General features: G+C 52.8%; 1 protein-coding gene across 1 annotated transcript in view; it reads right to left on the reverse strand.

The window, feature by feature from the left end:
- Positions 1-157: 157 nt before the first annotated feature.
- LOC149427668 (phosphofurin acidic cluster sorting protein 2-like) overlaps positions 158-22268 on the reverse strand; it is a gene marked incomplete at its 3' end in the record, with an annotated part of 49097 nt that continues 26986 nt past the window's right edge. The window contains exons 9-14 of the mRNA XM_089667798.1: positions 20835-20986; positions 19113-19185; positions 12701-12766; positions 5987-6111; positions 3491-3620; positions 158-309 (exon numbers count right to left, since the gene is read on the reverse strand). Coding sequence (XP_089523924.1) covers positions 158-309; positions 3491-3620; positions 5987-6111; positions 12701-12766; positions 19113-19185; positions 20835-20986 — 698 coding nt within the window. The remainder of the gene's footprint in view (positions 310-3490; positions 3621-5986; positions 6112-12700; positions 12767-19112; positions 19186-20834; positions 20987-22268) is intronic.

The following is a 22268-nucleotide window of genomic DNA, read 5'->3' on the forward strand; positions in this document are numbered from 1 at the left end:
CCGCCCATCATCCCTCACCTGTCTCCTCCCCCGAACTGATCGTACTCCCGCCATCATCCCTCACCTGTCTCCTCCCCCGAACTGATCGTACTCCCGCCATCATCCCTCACCTGTCTCCTCCCCCGATCTGACCCCACTCCCGCCCATCATCCCTCACCCGTCTCCTCCCCCGAACTGATCGTACTCCCGCCCATCATCCCTCACCTGTCCATGCCAGTCCGTAGTGTTGACGAGGATGATGGAGTCTGGAAGCTGCTGTTCTGCTCCGAGAATCTCATTCAGTTCATCAAATACAGACTTTCGGGGCACCTATAGGAGAAGCCAAATATCAATGAGGGGGAGGGGCTCTCTACAGAGAGGGGGGAGGGGCTCTCTACAGAGAGGGGGGAGGGGCTCTCTACAGAGAGGGGGGAGGGGCTCTCTACAGAGAGGGGGGAGGGGCTCTCTACAGAGAGGGGGGAGGGGCTCTCTACAGAGAGGGGGGAGGAGCTCTCTACACCGAGAGGGGGAGGGAGCTCTCTACACCGAGAGGGGGGAGGAGCTCTCTACACAGAGAGGGGGAGGGAGCTCTCTACACCGAGAGGGGGAGGGAGCTCTCTACACAGAGAGGGGGAGGAGCTCTCTACACCGAGAGGGGAGGGAGCTCTCTACACAGAGAGGGGGGAGGAGCTCTCTACACCGAGAGGGGGAGGGAGCTCTCTACACAGAGAGGGGGAGGGAGCTCTCTACACCGAGAGGGGGAGGGAGCTCTCTACACCGAGAGGGGGAGGGAGCTCTCTACACCGAGAGGGGGAGGGAGCTCTCTACACCGAGAGGGGGAGGGAGCTCTCTACACCGAGAGGGGGAGGGAGCTCTCTACACCGAGAGGGGGAGGGAGCTCTCTACACCGAGAGGGGGAGGGAGCTCTCTACACCGAGAGGGGGAGGGAGCTCTCTACACCGAGAGGGGGAGGGGAGCTCTCTACACAGAGAGGGGGAGGGAGCTCTCTACACCGAGAGGGGGAGGGAGCTCTCTACACCGAGAGGGGGAGGGAGCTCTCTACACCGAGAGGGGGAGGGAGCTCTCTACACCGAGAGGGGGAGGGGCTCTCTACACAGAGAGGGGGAAGGGAGCTCTCTACACCGAGAGGGGGAGGGGCTCTCTACACAGAGAGGGGGAGGGAGCTCTCTACACCGAGAGGGGGAGGGAGCTCTCTACACCGAGAGGGGGAGGGAGCTCTCTACACAGAGAGGGGGAGGGAGCTCTCTACACAGAGAGGGGGAGGGAGCTCTCTACACCGAGAGGGGGAGGGGCTCTCTACACCGAGAGGGGGAGGGAGCTCTCTACACCGAGAGGGGGAGGGAGCTCTCTACACCGAGAGGGGGAGGGAGCTCTCTACACAGAGAGGGGGAGGGAGCTCTCTACACAGAGAGGGGGAGGGAGCTCTCTACACAGAGAGGGGGAGGGAGCTCTCTACACCGAGAGGGGGAGGGAGCTCTCTACACCGAGAGGGGGAGGGAGCTCTCTACACCGAGAGGGGAGGGAGCTCTCTACACAGAGAGGGGGAGGGGCTCTCTACACAGAGAGGGGGAGGGGCTCTCTACACAGAGAGGGGGAGGGGCTCTCTACACAGAGAGGGGGAGGGGCTCTCTACACAGAGAGGGGGAGGGAGCTCTCTACACAGAGAGGGGGAGGGGCTCTCTACACTGAGAGGGGGAGGGGCTCTCTACACTGAGAGGGGGAGGGGCTCTCTACACCGAGAGGGGGAGGGGATCCCCATGTATCTGTGTCCACAGACTGCGCCTAAAGACAAATACTGACTGGAGACGTTCTCCGATATATCTACAGGAGAGGGATATATACAGGAACACTGTGAGCGATGGTGGGGGAGGGGTACACCTCCTCATATCCATCCAGGAACACTGTGAGCGATGGGGGAGGAGGGGTACACCTCCTCATATCCATCCAGGAACACTGTGAGCGATGGTGGAGGAGGGGTACACCACCTCATATCCATCCAGGAACACTGTGAGCGATGGTGGAGGAGGGGTACACCTCCTCATATCCATCCAGGAACACTGTGAGCGATGGTGGAGGAGGGGTACACCTCCTCATATCCATCCAGGAACACTGTGAGCGATGGGGGAGGAGGGGTACACCACCTCATATCCATCCAGGAACACTGTGAGCGATGGTGGAGGAGGGGTACACCACCTCATATCCATCCAGGAACACTGTGAGCGATGGTGGGGGAGGGGTACAGCACCTCATATCCATCCAGGAACACTGTGAGCGATGGTGGGGGAGGGGTACACCTCCTCATATCCATCCAGGAACACTGAGCGATGGGGGAGGAGGGGTACACCTCCTCATATCCATCCAGGAACACTGTGAGCGATGGTGCAGGAGGGGTACACCTCCTCATATCCATCCAGGAACACTGTGAGCGATGGGGGAGGAGGGGTACACCACCTCATATCCATCCAGGAACACTGTGAGCGATGGTGGGGGAGGGGTACAGCACCTCATATCCATCCAGGAACACTGTGAGCGATGGTGGGGGAGGGGTACAGCACCTCATATCCATCCAGGAACACTGTGAGCGATGGTGGGGGAGGGGTACACCTCCTCATATCCATCCAGGAACACTGAGCGATGGGGGAGGAGGGGTACACCTCCTCATATCCATCCAGGAACACTGTGAGCGATGGTGGGGGAGGGGTACACCTCCTCATATCCATCCAGGAACACTGTGAGCCATGGGGGAGGAGGGGTACACCACCTCATATCCATCCAGGAACACTGTGAGCGATGGTGGGGGAGGGGTACAGCACCTCATATCCATCCAGGAACACTGTGAGCGATGGTGGGGGAGGGGTACACCACCTCATATCCATCCAGGAACACTGTGAGCGATGGTGGGGGAGGGGTACACCACCTCATATCCATCCAGGAACACTGTGAGCGATGGTGGGGGAGGGGTACACCACCTCATATCCATCCAGGAACACTGTGAGCGATGGTGGGGGAGGGGTACACCACCTCATATCCATCCAGGAACACTGTGAGCGGTGGTGGAGGAGGGGTACACCACCTCATATCCATCCAGGAACACTGTGAGCGATGGTGGAGGAGGGGTACAGCACCTCATATCCATCCAGGAACACTGAGCGATGGTGGGGGAGGGGTACACCACCTCATATCCATCCAGGAACACTGTGAGCGGTGGTGGAGGAGGGGTACACCACCTCATGTGCATCCAGGAACACTGTGAGAGGTGGTGGAGGAGGGGTGCACTATTTTTCCCCCACTCCATAGCAGCCATCACTGAATGACCTGAACTGGTGAGAAGTGATTTGTAGTTTTCTCTGCTGGTGCCGGCCAATCATCTCCCAGTCGGGCCGCACAACGCCTGGCTGCAATGTGTCTATGGCTGCATGTTACACCTGGCTTTCCATAGACATTGATGGGACCATCACCTACTAAGAGCACCCAAATCTCATGGACCTACCTGACTGCAGAGCCGCGAGTCTGGAGAAAATTCACCTTCCAGGCTGCTCCCGCGGTCACCCGTAGCTCGAGAATTCTGCCGATCCCTCATAGAAACACTGCGAGGACCTCGGGACAATTTATTTTCCTGTCTGAGAGAAGGATATAAATATCACCGACTTTACCTATTCCAGACCCGTACCCATCGGTACCACCATTACCACCACCATACCCATCGGTACCACCATTACCACCACCATACCCATCGGTACCACCATTACCACCACCATACCCATCGGTACCACCATTACCACCACCATACCCATCGGTACCACCATTACCACCACCATACCCATCGGTACCACCAATTACCACCACCATACCCATCGGTACCACATTACCACCACCATACCCATCGGTACCTCCATTACCACCACCATACCCATCGGTACCACCATTACCACCGCCATACCCATCGGTACCACCATTACCACCACCATACCCATCGGTACCACCATTACCACCACCATACCCATCGGTACCACCATTACCAACCATACCCATCGGTACCACCATTACCACCACCATACCCATCGGTACCACCATTACCACCACCATACCCATCGGTACCACCATTACCACCACCATACCATCGGTACCACCATTACCACCACCATACCCATCGGTACCACCATTACCACCACCATACCCATCGGTACCACCATTACCAACCATACCCATCGGTACCACCATTACCACCACCATACCCATCGGTACCACCATTACCACCACCATACCCATCGGTACCACCATTACCACCACCATACCCATCGGTACCACCATTACCACCACCATACCCATCGGTACCACCATTACCACCACCATACCCATCGGTACCACCATTACCACCACCATACCCATCGGTACCACCATACCCAACACATCACACCTCACCATTACCGCCACCGTACCCATCACACCTCACCATTACCGCCACCGTACCCATCACATCTCACCATTACCATCACCATACCCATCGGTACCACCATTACCACCACCATACCCATCGGTACCACCATACCCAACACATCACACCTCACCATTACCGCCACCGTACCCATCACATCTCACCATTACCACCACCATACCCATCGGTACCACCATACCCATCACTACCACCATACCCAACACATATCATCATTACCACCACCATACCCATAGGTACCACCATACCCAACACATCACCATCACCATACCATCACATATCACCATTACCACCCCAATACCCATCACATATCACTATTACCACCACCATACCCATCACATATCACCATTACCATCACCATACCCATCACATATCACCATTACCATCACCATACCCATCACATCACCATTACCATCACCATACCCATCACATATCACCATTACCATCACCATACCCATCACATATCACCATTACCATACCCATCACATATCACCATTTCCATCACCATACCCATCACATATCACCATTACCATCACCATACCCATCACCATACCCATCACATATCACCATTACCATCACCATACCCATCACATATCACCATACCCATCACATATCACCATTACAATCACCATACCCATCACATATCACCATTACCATCACCATACCCATCACATATCACCATTACCATCACCATACCCATCACATATCACCATTACCATCACCATACCCATCACATATCACCATTACCATCACCATACCCATCACATATCACCATTACCATCACCATACCCATCACATATCACCATTACCATCACCATACCCATCACATATCACCATTACCATCGCCATACCCATCACATATCACCATTACCACCACCATACCCATCACATATCACCATTACTAGCACCATACCCATCACATATCACCATTACCATCACCATACCCATCACATATCACCATTACCATCACCATACCCATCACATATCACCATTACCACCACCATACCCATCACATATCACCATTACCATCACCATACCCATCACATATCACCATTACCATCACCATACCCATCACATATCACCATTACCACCACCATACCCATCACATATCACCATACCCATCACATATCACCATTACCATCACCATACCCATCACATATCACCATTACCACCACCATACCCATCACATATCACCATTACCACCACCATACCCATCACATATCACCATTACTAGCACCATACCCATCACATATCACCATTACCATCACCATACCCATCACATATCACCATTACCATCACCATACCCATCACATATCACCATTACCATCACCATACCCATCACATATCACCATTACCATCACCATACCCATCACAACGCACCACTACTGGCTCCTTATTCAACATACCATAACCAGCACCATTCCTTTCATTATATCACCGTTACCGGCACTGTGCCTGACATACATCATGTATCCACCATTATGTGACTGGTAAGGTCTCAGCAGTGATATATTCTGGTAAGAGATTTATTACCTGGGAGACATAATAATTTGGGACTCTGTTCTGGAAATCATACCCAGATGCGGCATTCGCTCGGTGGGCTCCCAGGAGCCCAGATCTGGTGCCAGGGATGTTGCCGGTACAGGTTCACTGGCTTCCTAATCAGAAGGAATTGATACACCGTGTTAGTTCTTCAGTCATTTATTCCACATGGAGATTCACATCAGTTCAAAGCTTAGAGGACTCTCCAAGAGGCACAAAGAGGAGGAGGGGCTAATAATGAGCGCCATCTTCCAACCAGCTGGTTTTGGTGATGGGAATGGATTAGCAGGCAATTTCACCTTCACCAACATTTCATCTACAATAGCCTCCAATTTCAACACCGACTACGTGAAATCAGTTGAAAAAGATGTTTCCCTTTAAAGAGTGCAGTGCTCCTAGCAGTGATCACATGGCTTTGTTTATATACAGAGAATAGGATACTTTCAGGGTTACCTCTATGGGTAATGCTAGGATCGGGGTTACCTCTATGGGTAATGCTAGGATCGGGGTTACCTCTATGGATGTTAGGATCGGGGTTACCTCTATGGATGTTAGGATCGGGGTTACCTCTATGGGTAATGCTAGGATCGGGGTTACCTCTGTGGGTAATGCTAGGATCGGGGTTACCTCTATGGGTAATGCTAGGATCGGGGTTACCTCTATGGATGTTAGGATCGGGGTTACCTCTATGGATAATGCTAGGATCGGGGTTACCTCTATGGATGTTAGGATCGGGGTTACCTCTATGGATGTTAGGATCGGGGTTACCTCTATGGGTAATGCTAGGATCGGGGTTACCTCTGTGGGTAATGCTAGGATCGGGGTTACCTCTATGGGTAATGCTAGGATCGGGGTTACCTCTATGGATGTTAGGATCGGGGTTACCTCTATGGATAATGCTAGGATCGGGGTTACCTCTATGGGTAATGCTAGGATCGGGGTTACCTCTGTGGGTAATGCTAGAATCGGGGTTACCTCTATGGGTAATGCTAGGATCGGGGTTACCTCTATGGGTAATGCTAGGATCGGGGTTACCTCTATGGGTAATGCTAGGATCGGGGTTACCTCTGTGGGTAATGCTAGAATCGGGGTTACCTCTATGGGTAATGCTAGGATCGGGGTTACCTCTATGGGTAATGCTAGGATCGGGGTTACCTCTATGGGTAATGCTAGGATCGGGGTTACCTCTATGGGTAATGCTAGGATCGGGGTTACCTCTATGGGTAATGCTAGGATCGGGGTTACCTCTATGGGTAATGTTAGGATCGGGGTTACCTCTATGGGTAATGCTAGGATCGGGGTTACCTCTATGGGTAATGCTAGGATCGGGGTTACCTCTATGGATAATGCTAGGATCGGGGTTACCTCTATGGATAATGCTAGGATCGGGGTTACCTCTATGGGTAATGCTAGGATCGGGGTTACCTCTATGGATAATGCTAGGATCGGGGTTACCTCTATGGATAATGCTAGGATCGGGGTTACCTCTATGGGTAATGCTAGGATTGGGGTTACCTCTATGGGTAATGCTAGGATCGGGGTTACCTCTATGGGTAATGCTGGATCGGGGTTACCTCTATGGGTAATGCTGGATCGGGGTTACCTCTATAGGTAATGCTAGGATCGGGGTTACCTCTATGGGTAATGCTAGGATCGGGGTTACCTCTATAGGTAATGCTAGGATCGGGGTTACCTCTATGGGTAATGCTAGGATCGGGGTTACCTCTATGGGTAATGCTAGGATCGGGGTTACCTCTATGGGTAATGCTAGGATCGGGGTTACCTCTATGGGTAATGCTAGGATCGGGGTTACCTCTATGGGTAATGCTGGATCGGGGTTACCTCTATGGGTAATGCTAGGATCGGGGTTACCTCTATGGGTAATGCTGGATCGGGGTTACCTCTATAGGTAATGCTAGGATCGGGGTTACCTCTATGGGTAATGCTAGGATCGGGGTTACCTCTATAGGTAATGCTAGGATCGGGTTTACCATTAGGGTATGGGTCAGCTTTCTTCTAGTACCAGAACAGGCCTGGCAGAGTTGAAAGAAGTTTTTTTAACCCTCAGGAGCTATTTAGGTTCATTGCACCCCAAAAAACTCACCCCCCCCTTCCCAGACACAAATACAACCCCAAAAAACAGATGTCACCAGAGGTCTCAATAGACATAGTCGTGGTCTTGAGTGACAATGGCATAAATCTAAGACCCTACAAGACTTCATCCCACAACTGCGGCCTCCATGCTGCTAAACAACCCTACTTTGTTGCCCCCATTAACACCTATCATCCAGTCTTTGTCGATTGTCTCTCTCTGCTTTGTCCTCCACTGTCTCCACCAATCCCTGCTCAGAAGATTGGCAATCATTTCCAAAAACAGGGCTGATGCAACTTGTGGTGAGATCTCCACTGTCCAGCTTTCTCCTCCAACCACCCAACTGGCATACCTGTTCTAACCCCGCACTCCATCCTTTGCTCTCTTCACCCTCTGTGCACAGAGGAAGTTGCCAAACTCTTTTCTGAAGTCCACCTGCCCCATGGACTCTGCTCCCTCACAACTGCTGTGATCCCCCTTTCTCAAACATACACTGGTCAGCCCAATACTTGAAGAACCCTCATTGGACCCCACCAATCTGAACAAATTAAGACCCATCTCTCTGCTCCCATTTGCCTCCAAACCTCTTTAAATTCCTTGTCTCCAACCATCTGAGCTTATGTCTCACTGATAACTTCCTGACCCCCTACAGTCTGGCTTCCACCCTCAACATTCCACTGAAACCTCTCTACCAGAACGAATGACTAACTGCCTAAACTAATGGCCATGACTCCATACTCTTACTATACACCTTTCTGCTGCCTTTGACCACCCACTCCTCCTTAGAAAACTTCATTCTCTTGGTCTCCAAGGATCTACTCCTGTCTGGTTCTCCTCCTACCAATCAGATCTTTTCCTTCAGTGTCACCTACAACTCCGTCTCATCCTTTCTGCTTCATTTTTCCATAGGGATCCCCACCTCTCTTGGCCATTGAAAACCTCTCATGGCTTCCAATATCAGCTCAATGTTGATGACACCCAAATCTTTCCCTCTGCTCCTCCGCTCACCCCTTCCATCTCCTCACACATCAGTCTGGGTGTCACACTACTTCCTCTAACTCCATCTGTGAAAACCTGAGCTCCTGATATTACATTAGGGTTAGGATTATTCACAGAAGTGCATTTCAACAAATGGAGGAAAATTCAATGAAGCCGTTTTTGCAGTTTTTGCAATTTTAAAATTCAACTAATGTATAAAACTATCTACACAAGCAGAGCATGCCTCTAAGGTTCCGCAATATGCTGATCCATGCTGAACTGTTGATCACAGCGTGGTCACAGGGGACCTCTGGAGGACATGACTCAGATCTGGTCATGGTGTGGTCACAGGGGACCTCTGGAGGACATGACTCAGATCTGGTCATGGTGTGGTCACAGGGGACCTCTGGAGGACCTGACTCAGATCTGGTCATGGTGTGGTCACAGGGGACCTCTGGAGGACCTGACTCAGATCTGGTCATAGTGTGGTCACAGGAGACCTCTGGAGGACATGACTCAGATCTGGTCATGGTGTGGTCACAGGGGACCACTGGAGGACATGACTCAGATCTGGTCATAGTGTGGTCACAGGAGAACTCTGGGCAACATGACTCTGATCTGGCCATGGTGTGTTCATAGGATAACTCTGTGGGACATGACTCAGATCTGGCCATGGTGTGGTCACAGGGGACCTCTGTGGGACATGACTCTGATCTGGCCATGGTGTGGTCACAGGGGACCTCTGTGGGACATGACTCAGATCTGGCCATGGTGTGGTCACAGGGGACCTCTGGAGGACATGACTCAGATCTGGTCATGGTGTGGTCACAGGGGACCTCTGGGGGACATGACTCAGATCTGGTCATGGTGTGGTCACAGGAGACCTCTGGAGGACATGACTCAGATCTGGTCATGGTGTGGTCACAGGGGACCACTGGAGGACATGACTCAGATCTGGTCATAGTGTGGTCACAGGGGACCTCTGGAGGACCTGACTCAGATCTGGTCATGGTGTGGTCACAGGGGACCTCTGGAGGACCTGACTCAGATCTGGTCATGGTGTGGTCACAGGAGACCTCTGGAGGACATGACTCAGATCTGGTCATGGTGTGGTCACAGGGGACCACTGGAGGACATGACTCAGATCTGGTCATAGTGTGGTCACAGGAGAACTCTGGGCAACATGACTCTGATCTGGCCATGGTGTGTTCATAGGATAACTCTGTGGGACATGACTCAGATCTGGCCATGGTGTGGTCACAGGGGACCTCTGTGGGACATGACTCTGATCTGGCCATGGTGTGGTCACAGGGGACCTCTGTGGGACATGACTCAGATCTGGCCATGGTGTGGTCACAGGGGACCTCTGGAGGACATGACTCAGATCTGGTCATGGTGTGGTCACAGGAGACCTCTGGAGGACATGACTCAGATCTGGTCATGGTGTGGTCACAGGGGACCACTGGAGGACATGACTCAGATCTGGTCATGGTGTGGTCACAGGGGACCTCTGGAGGACCTGACTCAGATCTGGTCATGGTGTGGTCACAGGGGACCTCTGGAGGACATGACTCAGATCTGGTCGTGGTGTGGTCACAGGGGACCTCTGGAGGACATGACTCAGATCTGGTCGTGGTGTGGTCACAGGGGACCTCTGGAGGACATGACTCAGATCTGGTCATGGTGTGGTCACAGGAGAACTCTGGGCAACATGACTCTGATCTGGCCATGGTGTGTTCATAGGATAACTCTGTGGGACATGACTCAGATCTGGTCATGGTGTGGTCACAGGAGACCTCTGGAGGACATGACTCAGATCTGGTCATGGTGTGGTCACAGGGGACCTCTGGAGGACATGACTCAGACCTGGTCATGGTGTGGTCACAGGGGACCTCTGGAGGACATGACTCAGATCTGGTCATAGTGTGGTCACAGGGGACCACTGGAGGACATGACTCAGATCTGGTCATAGTGTGGTCACAGGAGACCTCTGGAGGACATGACTCAGATCTGGTCATGGTGTGGTCACAGGGGACCTCTGGAGGACCTGACTCAGATCTGGTCATAGTGTGGTCACAGGGGACCTCTGGAGGACATGACTCAGATCTGGTCATGGTGTGGTCACAGGGGACCTCTGGAGGACATGACTCAGATCTGGTCGTAGTGTGGTCACAGGGGACCTCTGGAGGACATGACTCAGATCTGGTCATGGTGTGGTCACAGGAGAACTCTGGGCAACATGACTCTGATCTGGCCATGGTGTGTTCATAGGATAACTCTGTGGGACATGACTCAGATCTGGTCATGGTGTGGTCACAGGAGACCTCTGGAGGACATGACTCAGATCTGGTCATGGTGTGGTCACAGGGGACCTCTGGAGGACATGACTCAGACCTGGTCATGGTGTGGTCACAGGGGACCTCTGGAGGACATGACTCAGATCTGGTCATAGTGTGGTCACAGGGGACCACTGGAGGACATGACTCAGATCTGGTCATAGTGTGGTCACAGGAGACCTCTGGAGGACATGACTCAGATCTGGTCATGGTGTGGTCACAGGGGACCTCTGGAGGACCTGACTCAGATCTGGTCATAGTGTGGTCACAGGGGACCTCTGGAGGACATGACTCAGATCTGGTCATGGTGTGGTCACAGGGGACCTCTGGAGGACATGACTCAGATCTGGTCGTAGTGTGGTCACAGGGGACCTCTGGAGGACATGACTCAGATCTGGTCATGGTGTGGTCACAGGAGAACTCTGGGCAACATGACTCTGATCTGGCCATGGTGTGTTCATAGGATAACTCTGTGGGACATGACTCAGATCTGGCCATGGTGTGGTCACAGGGGACCTCTGTGGGACATGACTCTGATCTGGCCATGGTGTGGTCACAGGGGACCTCTGTGGGACATGACTCTGATCTGGTCATGGTGTGGTCACAGAAGACAATCTTACTCAATTTTTACACAGAAGATTGGGTCTGCTGATAGATACAATTGATCTGTGGAGGGAGGACAGGCAGAGATGTAGTCAGCAGTTGTGTGTAGGGCGAGCTTGGCCACGCGTGTAGGGCGAGCTTGGCCACGCGTGTAGGGCGAGCTTGGCCACGCGTGTAGGGCGAGCTTGGCCACGCGTGTAGGGCGAGCTTGGCCACGCGTGTAGGGCGAGCTTGGCCACGCGTGTAGGGCGACTGATGTGTGGCCACGTGTGTAGGACGAGTTTGGCCACGTGTGTAGGACGAGTTTGGCCACGTGTGTAGGACGAGTTTGGCCACGTGTGTAGGACGAGTTTGGCCACGTGTGTAGGACGAGTTTGGCCACGTGTGTAGGACGAGTTTGGCCACGTGTGTAGGACGAGTTTGGCCACGTGTGTAGGACGAGTTTGGCCACGTGTGTAGGACGAGTTTGGCCACGTGTGTAGGACGAGTTTGGCCACGTGTGTAGGACGAGTTTGGCCACGTGTGTAGGACGAGTTTGGCCACGTTTGTAGGACGAGTTTGGCCACGTGTGTAGGACGAGTTTGGCCACGTGTGTAGGACGAGTTTGGCCACGTGTGTAGGACGAGTTTGGCCGTGTAAATGTTGAATTCCTGGTGCCAGGTCTGGTAACGGTGGATTTGTATGGAGAAGACTCACATCAGTCAGTCCCGGGTCCGTGTCCTCAGAGCGTGTGTGGACAAGTTTCTGATCACCTCTGTCCATCTGGAAGAAAGAACATCCAATTTATCGTCAGATTCCTGGGTGAGCGGGCTGATCCCCATGTGGGTGAGTGCATGCCTGTTTCGGGGTGTTGTACCCCACTTACCCCCCACTTGCTGGTGGAGATGGACAATGAATTACAGATGTGATGATGGAGGAACATGCTGCTCCTGACTTACGTACAATTGATAAACCCGAAATCCTCAACCAAAAACATCATCAATTACAGACGTGATGGAGCCAGAAACACCAAATATTCCAGATGTAGGAGGAGTCAACCGAACTCCTCCAACCAACCGACACAGAAAAACATTGTCTGGCCATTGGAAATGGGACTTTGCTAAATCTTTCTATGAGACAGACATGAAACGGCTCCAGGCTTCTATCGTAAACCCTCCATACACCAGGTGCAGTGACCGGCCTCAGGAGATACAGATGAAACACATCCTCCTACATAAGTTGTACCTGTTTTATCTACAGCCGTCTGTCCCCTACAGCCATTCAAAGTGCAGAATTTACACAGGATCTCCCATCTCTGAAAAGCAGGGGCTGGGAGCTGAAGTTAGATCAGTGAGGAGAGCTCTAAGTGCTGACTGGAGGAAAGAGGCACACCCCCTCCACACAGCAACAGAGCTGAGGCTATCAATCACAGGCTGTGTGCTGGAGTTCCTCCCCTGTCACCATTTATCTCTTGGTGTCAGGGAAATTTGCCAGAAGCGACTCATGCTGATAGCAGAGTTAGGAGGCAGCAGACAGAAATAACATCAGTGCTGTGGACTGACACAAGGACACACTATAGAGGGATGTGCTTTGTTCAGATTTCAGGCCTGAGCTTTACAACCACTTTAAGTCTACAGACTGACAAAGAGATAGATACAGCATTTCATTGTATGCATATAGTACATAGTATGTGACGTGAGACTGCAGACATCTGGTCACAGTGTGGTCACAGGGGACCTCTGGGGGACATAACTCAGATCTGGTCATACTGTGCTCACAGGGGAACTCTGGGGGACATAACTCAGATCTGGTCATAGTGTGGTCACAGGGGAACTCTGGGGGACATAACTCAGATCTGGTCATACTGTGCTCACAGGGGAACTCTGGGGGACATAACTCAGATCTGGTCATAGTGTGGTCACAGGGGAACTCTGGGGGACATAACTCAGATCTGGTCATAGTGTGGTCACAGGGGACCTCTGGGGGACATAACTCAGATCTGGTCATAGTGTGGTCACAGGGGACCTCTGGGGGACATAACTCAGATCTGGTCATAGTGTGGTCACAGGGGACCTCTGGGGGACATAACTCAGATCTGGTCATAGTGTGGTCACAGGGGACCTCTGGGGGACATAACTCAGATCTGGTCATAGTGTGGTCACAGGGGACCTCTGGGGGACATAACTCAGATCTGGTCATACTGTGCTCACAGGGGAACTCTGGGGGACATAACTCAGATCTGGTCATACTGTGCTCACAGGGGAACTCTGGGGGACATAACTCAGATCAGGTCATACTGTGCTCACAGGGGAACTCTGGGGACATGACTCAGATCTGGTCATGGTGTGCTCACAGGGGAACTCTGGGGGACATAACTCAGATCTGGTCATAGTGTGGTCACAGGGGAACTCTGGGGGACATAACTCAGATCTGGTCATACTGTGCTCACAGGGGAACTCTGGGGGACATAACTCAGATCTGGTCATGGTATGGTCACAGGGGAACTCTGGGGGACATAACTCAGATCTGGTCATACTGTGCTCACAGGGGAACTCTGGGGGACATAACTCAGATCTGGTCATACTGTGCTCACAGGGGAACTCTGGGGGACATAACTCAGATCAGGTCATACTGTGCTCACAGGGGAACTCTGGGGACATGACTCAGATCTGGTCATGGTGTGGTTACAGGGGAACTCTGGGGGACATAACTCAGATCTGGTCATGGTGTGGTTACAGGGGAACTCTGGGGGACATAACTCAGATCTGGTCATAGTGTGGTCACAGGAGAACTCTGGGGGAAATAACTCAGATCTGGTCATGGTGTGGTTACAGGGGAACTCTGGGGGACATAACTCAGATCTGGTCATACTGTGCTCACAGGGGAACTCTGGGGGACATGACTCAGATCTGGTCATGGTGTGGTTACAGGGGAACTCTGGGGGACATAACTCAGATCTGGTCATGGTGTGGTTACAGGGGAACTCTGGGGGACATAACTCAGATCTGGTCATAGTGTGGTCACAGGAGAACTCTGGGGGAAATAACTCAGATCTGGTCATGGTGTGGTTACAGGGGAACTCTGGGGGACATAACTCAGATCTGGTCATACTGTGCTCACAGGGGAACTCTGGGGGACATAACTCAGATCTGGTCATAGTGTGGTCACAGGGGAACTCTGGGGGACATAACTCAGATCTGGTCATGGTGTGGTCACAGGGCACCTCTGGGGACATGACTCAGATCTGGTCATGGTGTGGTTACAGGGGACCTCTGGGGGACATAACTCAGATCTGGTCATACTGTGCTCACAGGGCACCTCTGGGGACATGACTCAGATCTGGTCATGGTGTGGTCACAGGGGAACTCTGGGGGACATAACTCAGATCTGGTCATGGTGTGGTTACAGGAGACGTCTGGGGGACATAACTCAGATCTGGTCATACTGTGCTCACAGGGCACCTCTGGGGACATGACTCAGATCTGGTCATGGTGTGGTTACAGGGGACCTCTGGGGGACATAACTCAGATCTGGTCATACTGTGCTCACAGGGGAACTCTGGGGGACATAACTCAGATCTGGTCATGGTATGGTCACAGGGGACCTCTGGGGGACATAACTCAGATCTGGTCATACTGTGCTCACAGGGGAACTCTAGGGACATGACTCAGATCTGGTCATGGTGTGGTCACAGGGGAACTCTGAGGGACATAACTCAGATCTGGTCATACTGTGCTCACAGGGCACCTCTAGGGACATAACTCCGATCTGGTCATACTGTGCTCACAGGGGACCTCTGGGGGACATAACTCAGATCTGGTCATAGTGTGCTCACAGGGCACCTCTGGGGACATGACTCAGATCTGGTCATGGTTTGGTCACAGGTGACCTCATAACTCAGATCTGGTCATGGTGTGGTCACAGGAGAACTCTGGGGGACATAACTCAGATCTGGTCATGGTGTGGTCACAGGGGACCTCTGGGGGACAGAACTCAGATCCGGTCATGGTGTGGTCACAGGAGAACTCTGGGGGACATAACTCAGATCTGGTCGTAGTGTGGTCACAGGGGACCCTGGTGAGATATGGCTGAGATCTGATCATAGTGTGGTCCCAGGGGGCCTCAGTAGGACAAGACTAATATCTGGTCATAGTGTGGTCACAGAGGACCTCGGTGGGACATGGTTGAGATCTGGTCATAGTGTGGTCACAGGGGACCTCGGTTGGACATGGCTGAGATCTGGTCATAGTGTGGTCACAGAGAACTTTGGTTGGACATGGCTGAGATCTGGTCATAGTGTGGTCACAGAGAACCTCGGTTTGACATGGCTGGGATCTGGTCATAGTGTGGTCACAGGGGACCTCGGTTGGACATGGCTGAGATCTGGTCATAGTGTGGTCATAGGGGACCTCGGTGGGACATGGCTGAGATCTGGTCATAGGGGACCTTGGTTGGACATGTCTGGGATCTGGTCATAGTGTGATCACAGGGGACCTCGGTGGGACAAGGCTGAGATCTGGTTATAGTGTGGTCACAGGGGACCTCGGTGGGACATGGCTGAGATCTGGTCATAGTGTGGAAATTCTGAAGGCCCCTCTGCACACGGCTATATACCCTTCCCAGCAGACTCTGCAATAAATGGGGATATTTAGTTCACACATATTACAATACAGGCTTAAGCCGGCCAACTGCATCAAAGTCATCCCTCTATGGCCAGTCCTACTCCGCCCTGCCTCTATGGCCAGTCCTACTCCGCCCTGCCTCTATGGCCAGTCCTACTCCGCCCTGCCTCTATGGTCAGTCCTACTCCGCTCTGCCTACGCTCTCTGAACCTTGTAGCTCCCCCATTGTGTCTTCTCCCCTATGTTAGCATTGTGTAGGCAGGGCGGAGTAGGACTGGCCATAGAGGCAGGGCGGAGTAGGACTGGCCATAGAGGCAGGGCGGAGTAGGACTGGCCATAGAGGCAGGGCGGAGTAGGACTGGCCATAGAGGGATGACTTTGATGCAGTTGGCCGGCTTAAGCCTGTATTGTAATATGTGTGAACTAAATATCCCCATTTATTGCAGAGTCTGCTGGGAAGGGTATATAGCCGTGTGCAGAGGGGCCTCAGAATTTCTAGAGTTAATGTGGTTACACCCCTTTAGCACCTGATGGATAAATGCATGCACTAGCTGTATGGATTTGAGCACAGGGATCTCTTGTCTGGTCATAGTGTGGTCACAGGGGACCTCGGTGGGACAAGGCTGAGATCTGGTCATAGTGTGGTCACAGAGAACCTAGGTTGGACATGGCTGAGATGTGGTCATAGTGTGGTCACAGAGAACCTTGGTTGGACATGGCTGAGATGTGGTCATAGTGTGGTCACAGGGGACCTCGGTTGGACATGGCTGAGATCTGGTCATAGTGTGGTCACAGAGAACTTTGGTTGGACATGGCTGAGATCTGGTCATAGTGTGGTCACAGAGAACCTCGGTTTGACATGGCTGGGATCTGGTCATAGTGTGGTCACAGGGGACCTCGGTTGGACATGGCTGAGATCTGGTCATAGTGTGGTCATAGGGGACCTCGGTGGGACATGGCTGAGATCTGGTCATAGGGGACCTTGGTTGGACATGTCTGGGATCTGGTCATAGTGTGATCACAGGGGACCTCGGTGGGACAAGGCTGAGATCTGGTCATAGTGTGGTCACAGGGGACCTCGGTGGGACATGGCTGAGATCTGGTCATAGTGTGGAAATTCTGAAGGCCCCTCTGCACACGGCTATATACCCTTCCCAGCAGACTCTGCAATAAATGGGGATATTTAGTTCACACATATTACAATACAGGCTTAAGCCGGCCAACTGCATCAAAGTCATCCCTCTATGGTCAGTCCTACTCCGCTCTGCCTACGCTCTCTGAACCTTGTAGCTCCCCCATTGTGTCTTCTCCCCTATGTTAGCATTGTGTAGGCAGGGCGGAGTAGGACTGGCCATAGAGGCAGGGCGGAGTAGGACTGGCCATAGAGGCAGGGCGGAGTAGGACTGGCCATAGAGGCAGGGCGGAGTAGGACTGGCCATAGAGGGATGACTTTGATGCAGTTGGCCGGCTTAAGCCTGTATTGTAATATGTGTGAACTAAATATCCCCATTTATTGCAGAGTCTGCTGGGAAGGGTATATAGCCGTGTGCAGAGGGGCCTCAGAATTTCTAGAGTTAATGTGGTTACACCCCTTTAGCACCTGATGGATAAATGCATGCACTAGCTGTATGGATTTGAGCACAGGGATCTCTTGTCTGGTCATAGTGTGGTCACAGGGGACCTCGGTGGGACAAGGCTGAGATCTGGTCATAGTGTGGTCACAGAGAACCTAGGTTGGACATGGCTGAGATGTGGTCATAGTGTGGTCACAGAGAACCTTGGTTGGACATGGCTGAGATGTGGTCATAGTGTGGTCACAGGGGACCTCGGTTGGACATGGCTGAGATGTGGTCATAGTGTGGTCACAGGGGACCTCGGTTGGACATGGCTGAGATCTGGTCATAGTGTGGTCACAGAGAACATCAGTTGGACATGGCTGGGATCTGGTCATAGTGTGGTCACAGAGAAGCTCGGTTGGACATGGCTGAGATCTGGTCATAGTGTGGTCACAGGGGACCTCGGTGGGACAAGGCTGAGATCTGGTCATAGTGTGGTCACAGGGGACCTCGGTTGGACATGGCTGAGATCTGGTCATAGTGTGGTCACAGGGGACCTCGGTTGGACAAGGCTGAGATCTGGTCATAGTGTGGTCACAGAGAACATCGGTTGGACATGGCTGAGATCTGGTCATAGTGTGGTCACAGGGGACCTCGGTGGGACAAGGCTGAGATCTGGTCATAGTGTGGTCACAGGGGACCTCGGTTGGACATGGCTGAGATCTGGTCATAGTGTGGTCACAGGGGACCTCGGTTGGACAAGGCTGAGATCTGGTCATAGTGTGGTCACAGAGAACATCGGTTGGACATGGCTGAGATCTGGTCATAGTGTGGTCACAGGGGACCTCAGTGGGACATGGCTGAGATGTGATTGGATGTTGGTATCGGGTGGGGTGTACCCTTCCCCTGCAGTATGATTGGTCAGATATTACTGGATGGCTTTATACTCACTGCAGCCTTGTCTGTTCCCTTCTGACTGATTTCGGTCTGAGAGCCGGAATTGGAGACGCCTTCAAAATATCTCCTGAAAGTTGAGGATTGTGCGAGATCAGAGCATAGATGACACACAGCATTACCCTCCCCCACCAAAACAGTGATCTCTGGTGTCATTCCCAGTATGTGTGATAGAGGGCTCCACTGGGTTCACCAATGCCTTCTCCATAGATCCCCTGCTGGGAATTGGTGGTGGTCCACTATGGAGGGCTCACTATGAGGGGTTCACTATGGAGGGATCACTATGGAGGGATCACTATGGAGGATTCACTATGGAGGGATCCCTATAAAGGGTTCACTATAGAGGGATCCCTATAAAGGGTTCACTATAGAGGGATCACTATGGAGGGATCACTATGGAGGGATCACTATGGAGGGATCGCGATGGAGGGATCGCGATGGAGGGATCGCGATGGAGGGATCGCGATGGAGGGATCGCGATGGAGGGCTGATCACTATGAGGGGTTCACTATGGAGGGTTCACTATGGAGGGATCACTATGGAGGGATCACTATGGAGGGCTGATCACTATGAGGTGTTCACTATGGAGGGCTGATCACTATGAGGTGTTCACTATGGAGGGATCACTATGGAGGGCTCACTATGAGGGGTTCACTATGGAGGGCTCACCATGAGAGGTTCACTATGGAGGGCTCACTATGGGGGGTACACTATGGAGAGCTCACTATGGAGGGATCACTATGGAGGGATCACTATGGAGGATTCACTATGGAGGGATCCCTATAAAGGGTTCACTATAGAGGGATCACTATAAAGGGTTCACTATGGAGGGATCACTATGGAGGGATCGCGATGGAGGGATCACTATGGAGGGCTGATCACTATGAGGGGTTCACTATGGAGGATTCACTATGGAGGGATCCCTATAAAGGGTTCACTATAGAGGGATCACTATAAAGGGTTCACTATGGAGGGTTCACTATGGAGGGATCACTATGGAGGGATCGCGATGGAGGGATCACTATGGAGGGATCACTATGGAGGGCTGATCACTATGAGGGGTTCACTATGGAGGGTTCACTATGAGGGGTTCACTATGGAGGGATCACTATGGAGGGATCACTATGGAGGGCTGATCACTATGGAGGGCTGATCACTATGGAGGGCTGATCACTATGGAGGGCTGATCACTATGGAGGGCTGATCACTATGGAGGGCTGATCACTATGGAGGGCTGATCACTATGAGGTGTTCACTATGGAGGGATCACTATGGAGGGATCACTATGGAGGGATCACTATGGAGGGCTGATCACTATGGAGGGCTGATCACTATGGAGGGCTGATCACTATGGAGGGCTGATCACTATGGAGGGCTGATCACTATGGAGGGCTGATCACTATGAGGGATCACTATGGGGGGTTCACTATGGAGAGCTCACTATGGAGGGATCACTATAAAGGGTTCACTATGGGGGGCTCACTATGGAGAGATGATCACTATGGAGGGCTCCCAATAGAGGGCTCCCTATGGGGGACTCACTATGGGGGGCTGATCACTATGGGGGGCTGATCACTATGGGGGGCTGATCACTATGGGGGGCTGATCACTATGGGGGGCTGATCACTATGGGGGGCTGCTCACTATAGGGGGCTCGTTTATTTCAGAATTGGGGGATCAGTGTCTCTGGGGACCCAGACTGATGGGGTTCCTGCTCACCTCAGTGTTGGTTTTGGGGTGCTCATGACGCTGTCATTGTCCTCGATATCGAATCCGCTCTCACTATTATTACACTCATCCAGACTGTCATAGAGAAGTCCCAGCTCCTCGTCCTCCTCCTGTTCCCGGCACGTCCGCTCCGCGTCCAGCGGCTGCAGGACAGACACAAGACAAATAAATCCGGGGGGGGGGGGGGGGGGGGAGCTCCGCCCAAATCACAGCACGGGGGCCACACAGCGCAATCATCTCGGTAATATCCTTGATCTTGTCTTCTCCAACCGCTGCGCTCCCCACAACCTCACTAACACCCCCTTCCCTCTCTCTGACCACAACCTGATCACCTTCTCTATCTCCTCGTCCTCCAACGCCTACCCCTCCAAATGTCACACTACTACCAGCCGTAACCTCCGCAACCTTAACCCTGCCCCCCTCCACTCCGCAGTTGATCAACTCCATGACAGCATCCTCCCCCTGTCCTGCCCCGACTTGGCTATGACCGCCTACAACAATGCGCTGTCAACAGCCCTTGACTCACTAGCGCCTTTAACCACATGCAACATCAGACCCCGACCGCTCCAGCCCTGGCAGACTGATCACACCAAAACCCTCAAACGACACAGTCGTGCCCTGGAGCGACTATGGCGCAAAACCAAATCCCAACAAGCCTTCACCCGCTACAAATCTGCCTTCCACACCTACACCTCCTTCCTCCATACTGCCAAACAAGCCTACTTCCTGACCCTCATCAAGGCCCTCTCCTCCAATCCTCGCCGACTCTTCTCCACCTTCAACTCTCTACTCTCTCCACCCCCACCTCCACCCAGCACCTCACTCACTGCCCTTGAGATTGCCAATCACTTCAAAAACAAGATTGACACAATTCGCAAGGACATCTCCGCAACTCACACGCCTTCTCAACCCGTCCCCTCTACACAGCTACCCCCTCATCCCCCCTCCCCCTCGACATAACCCACAGGGACTTCATCGCTGCTCAAACTCCCTCCAACCCCCTTCCCCCTCACTCAGCTACCCCCTCTACACCCCTCTCCCACGGCCCCACCACTGCTCTGACCTCCTCTCCCACCCCACCCTACATTCCTCATACTGAAGCTCCCCCAACACTCCGCACCTTTGACCTTACTACCATCGAGGAAGTCTCCAAGATCCTCTCTGATGCCTGCCTCACCACCTGCCCCCTTGACCCTATCCCCACACAACTCCTACAACCTCCCTCCCCCTCCATCCTACGCTCCCTCACTCACATCTTCAATCTCTCCCTCTCCTCCGGCACTTTCCCTTCCCCTCTGAAACATGCACACATCACCCCCATACTTAAAAAGCCCTCCCTGGACCCCAATGACCCGAACAACCTCAGACCCATCTCCCTGCTCCCATTTACATCTAAACTCCTCGAGCGCCTAGTCTACGCCCGCC

Source organism: Staurois parvus, unplaced genomic scaffold (genome assembly GCF_062004578.1).
Source record: "Staurois parvus isolate SC_StPar_1 unplaced genomic scaffold, SC_StPar_1.0 ptg003592l, whole genome shotgun sequence".
In the NCBI taxonomy this organism is placed as follows: Eukaryota; Metazoa; Chordata; class Amphibia; order Anura; family Ranidae; genus Staurois; species Staurois parvus.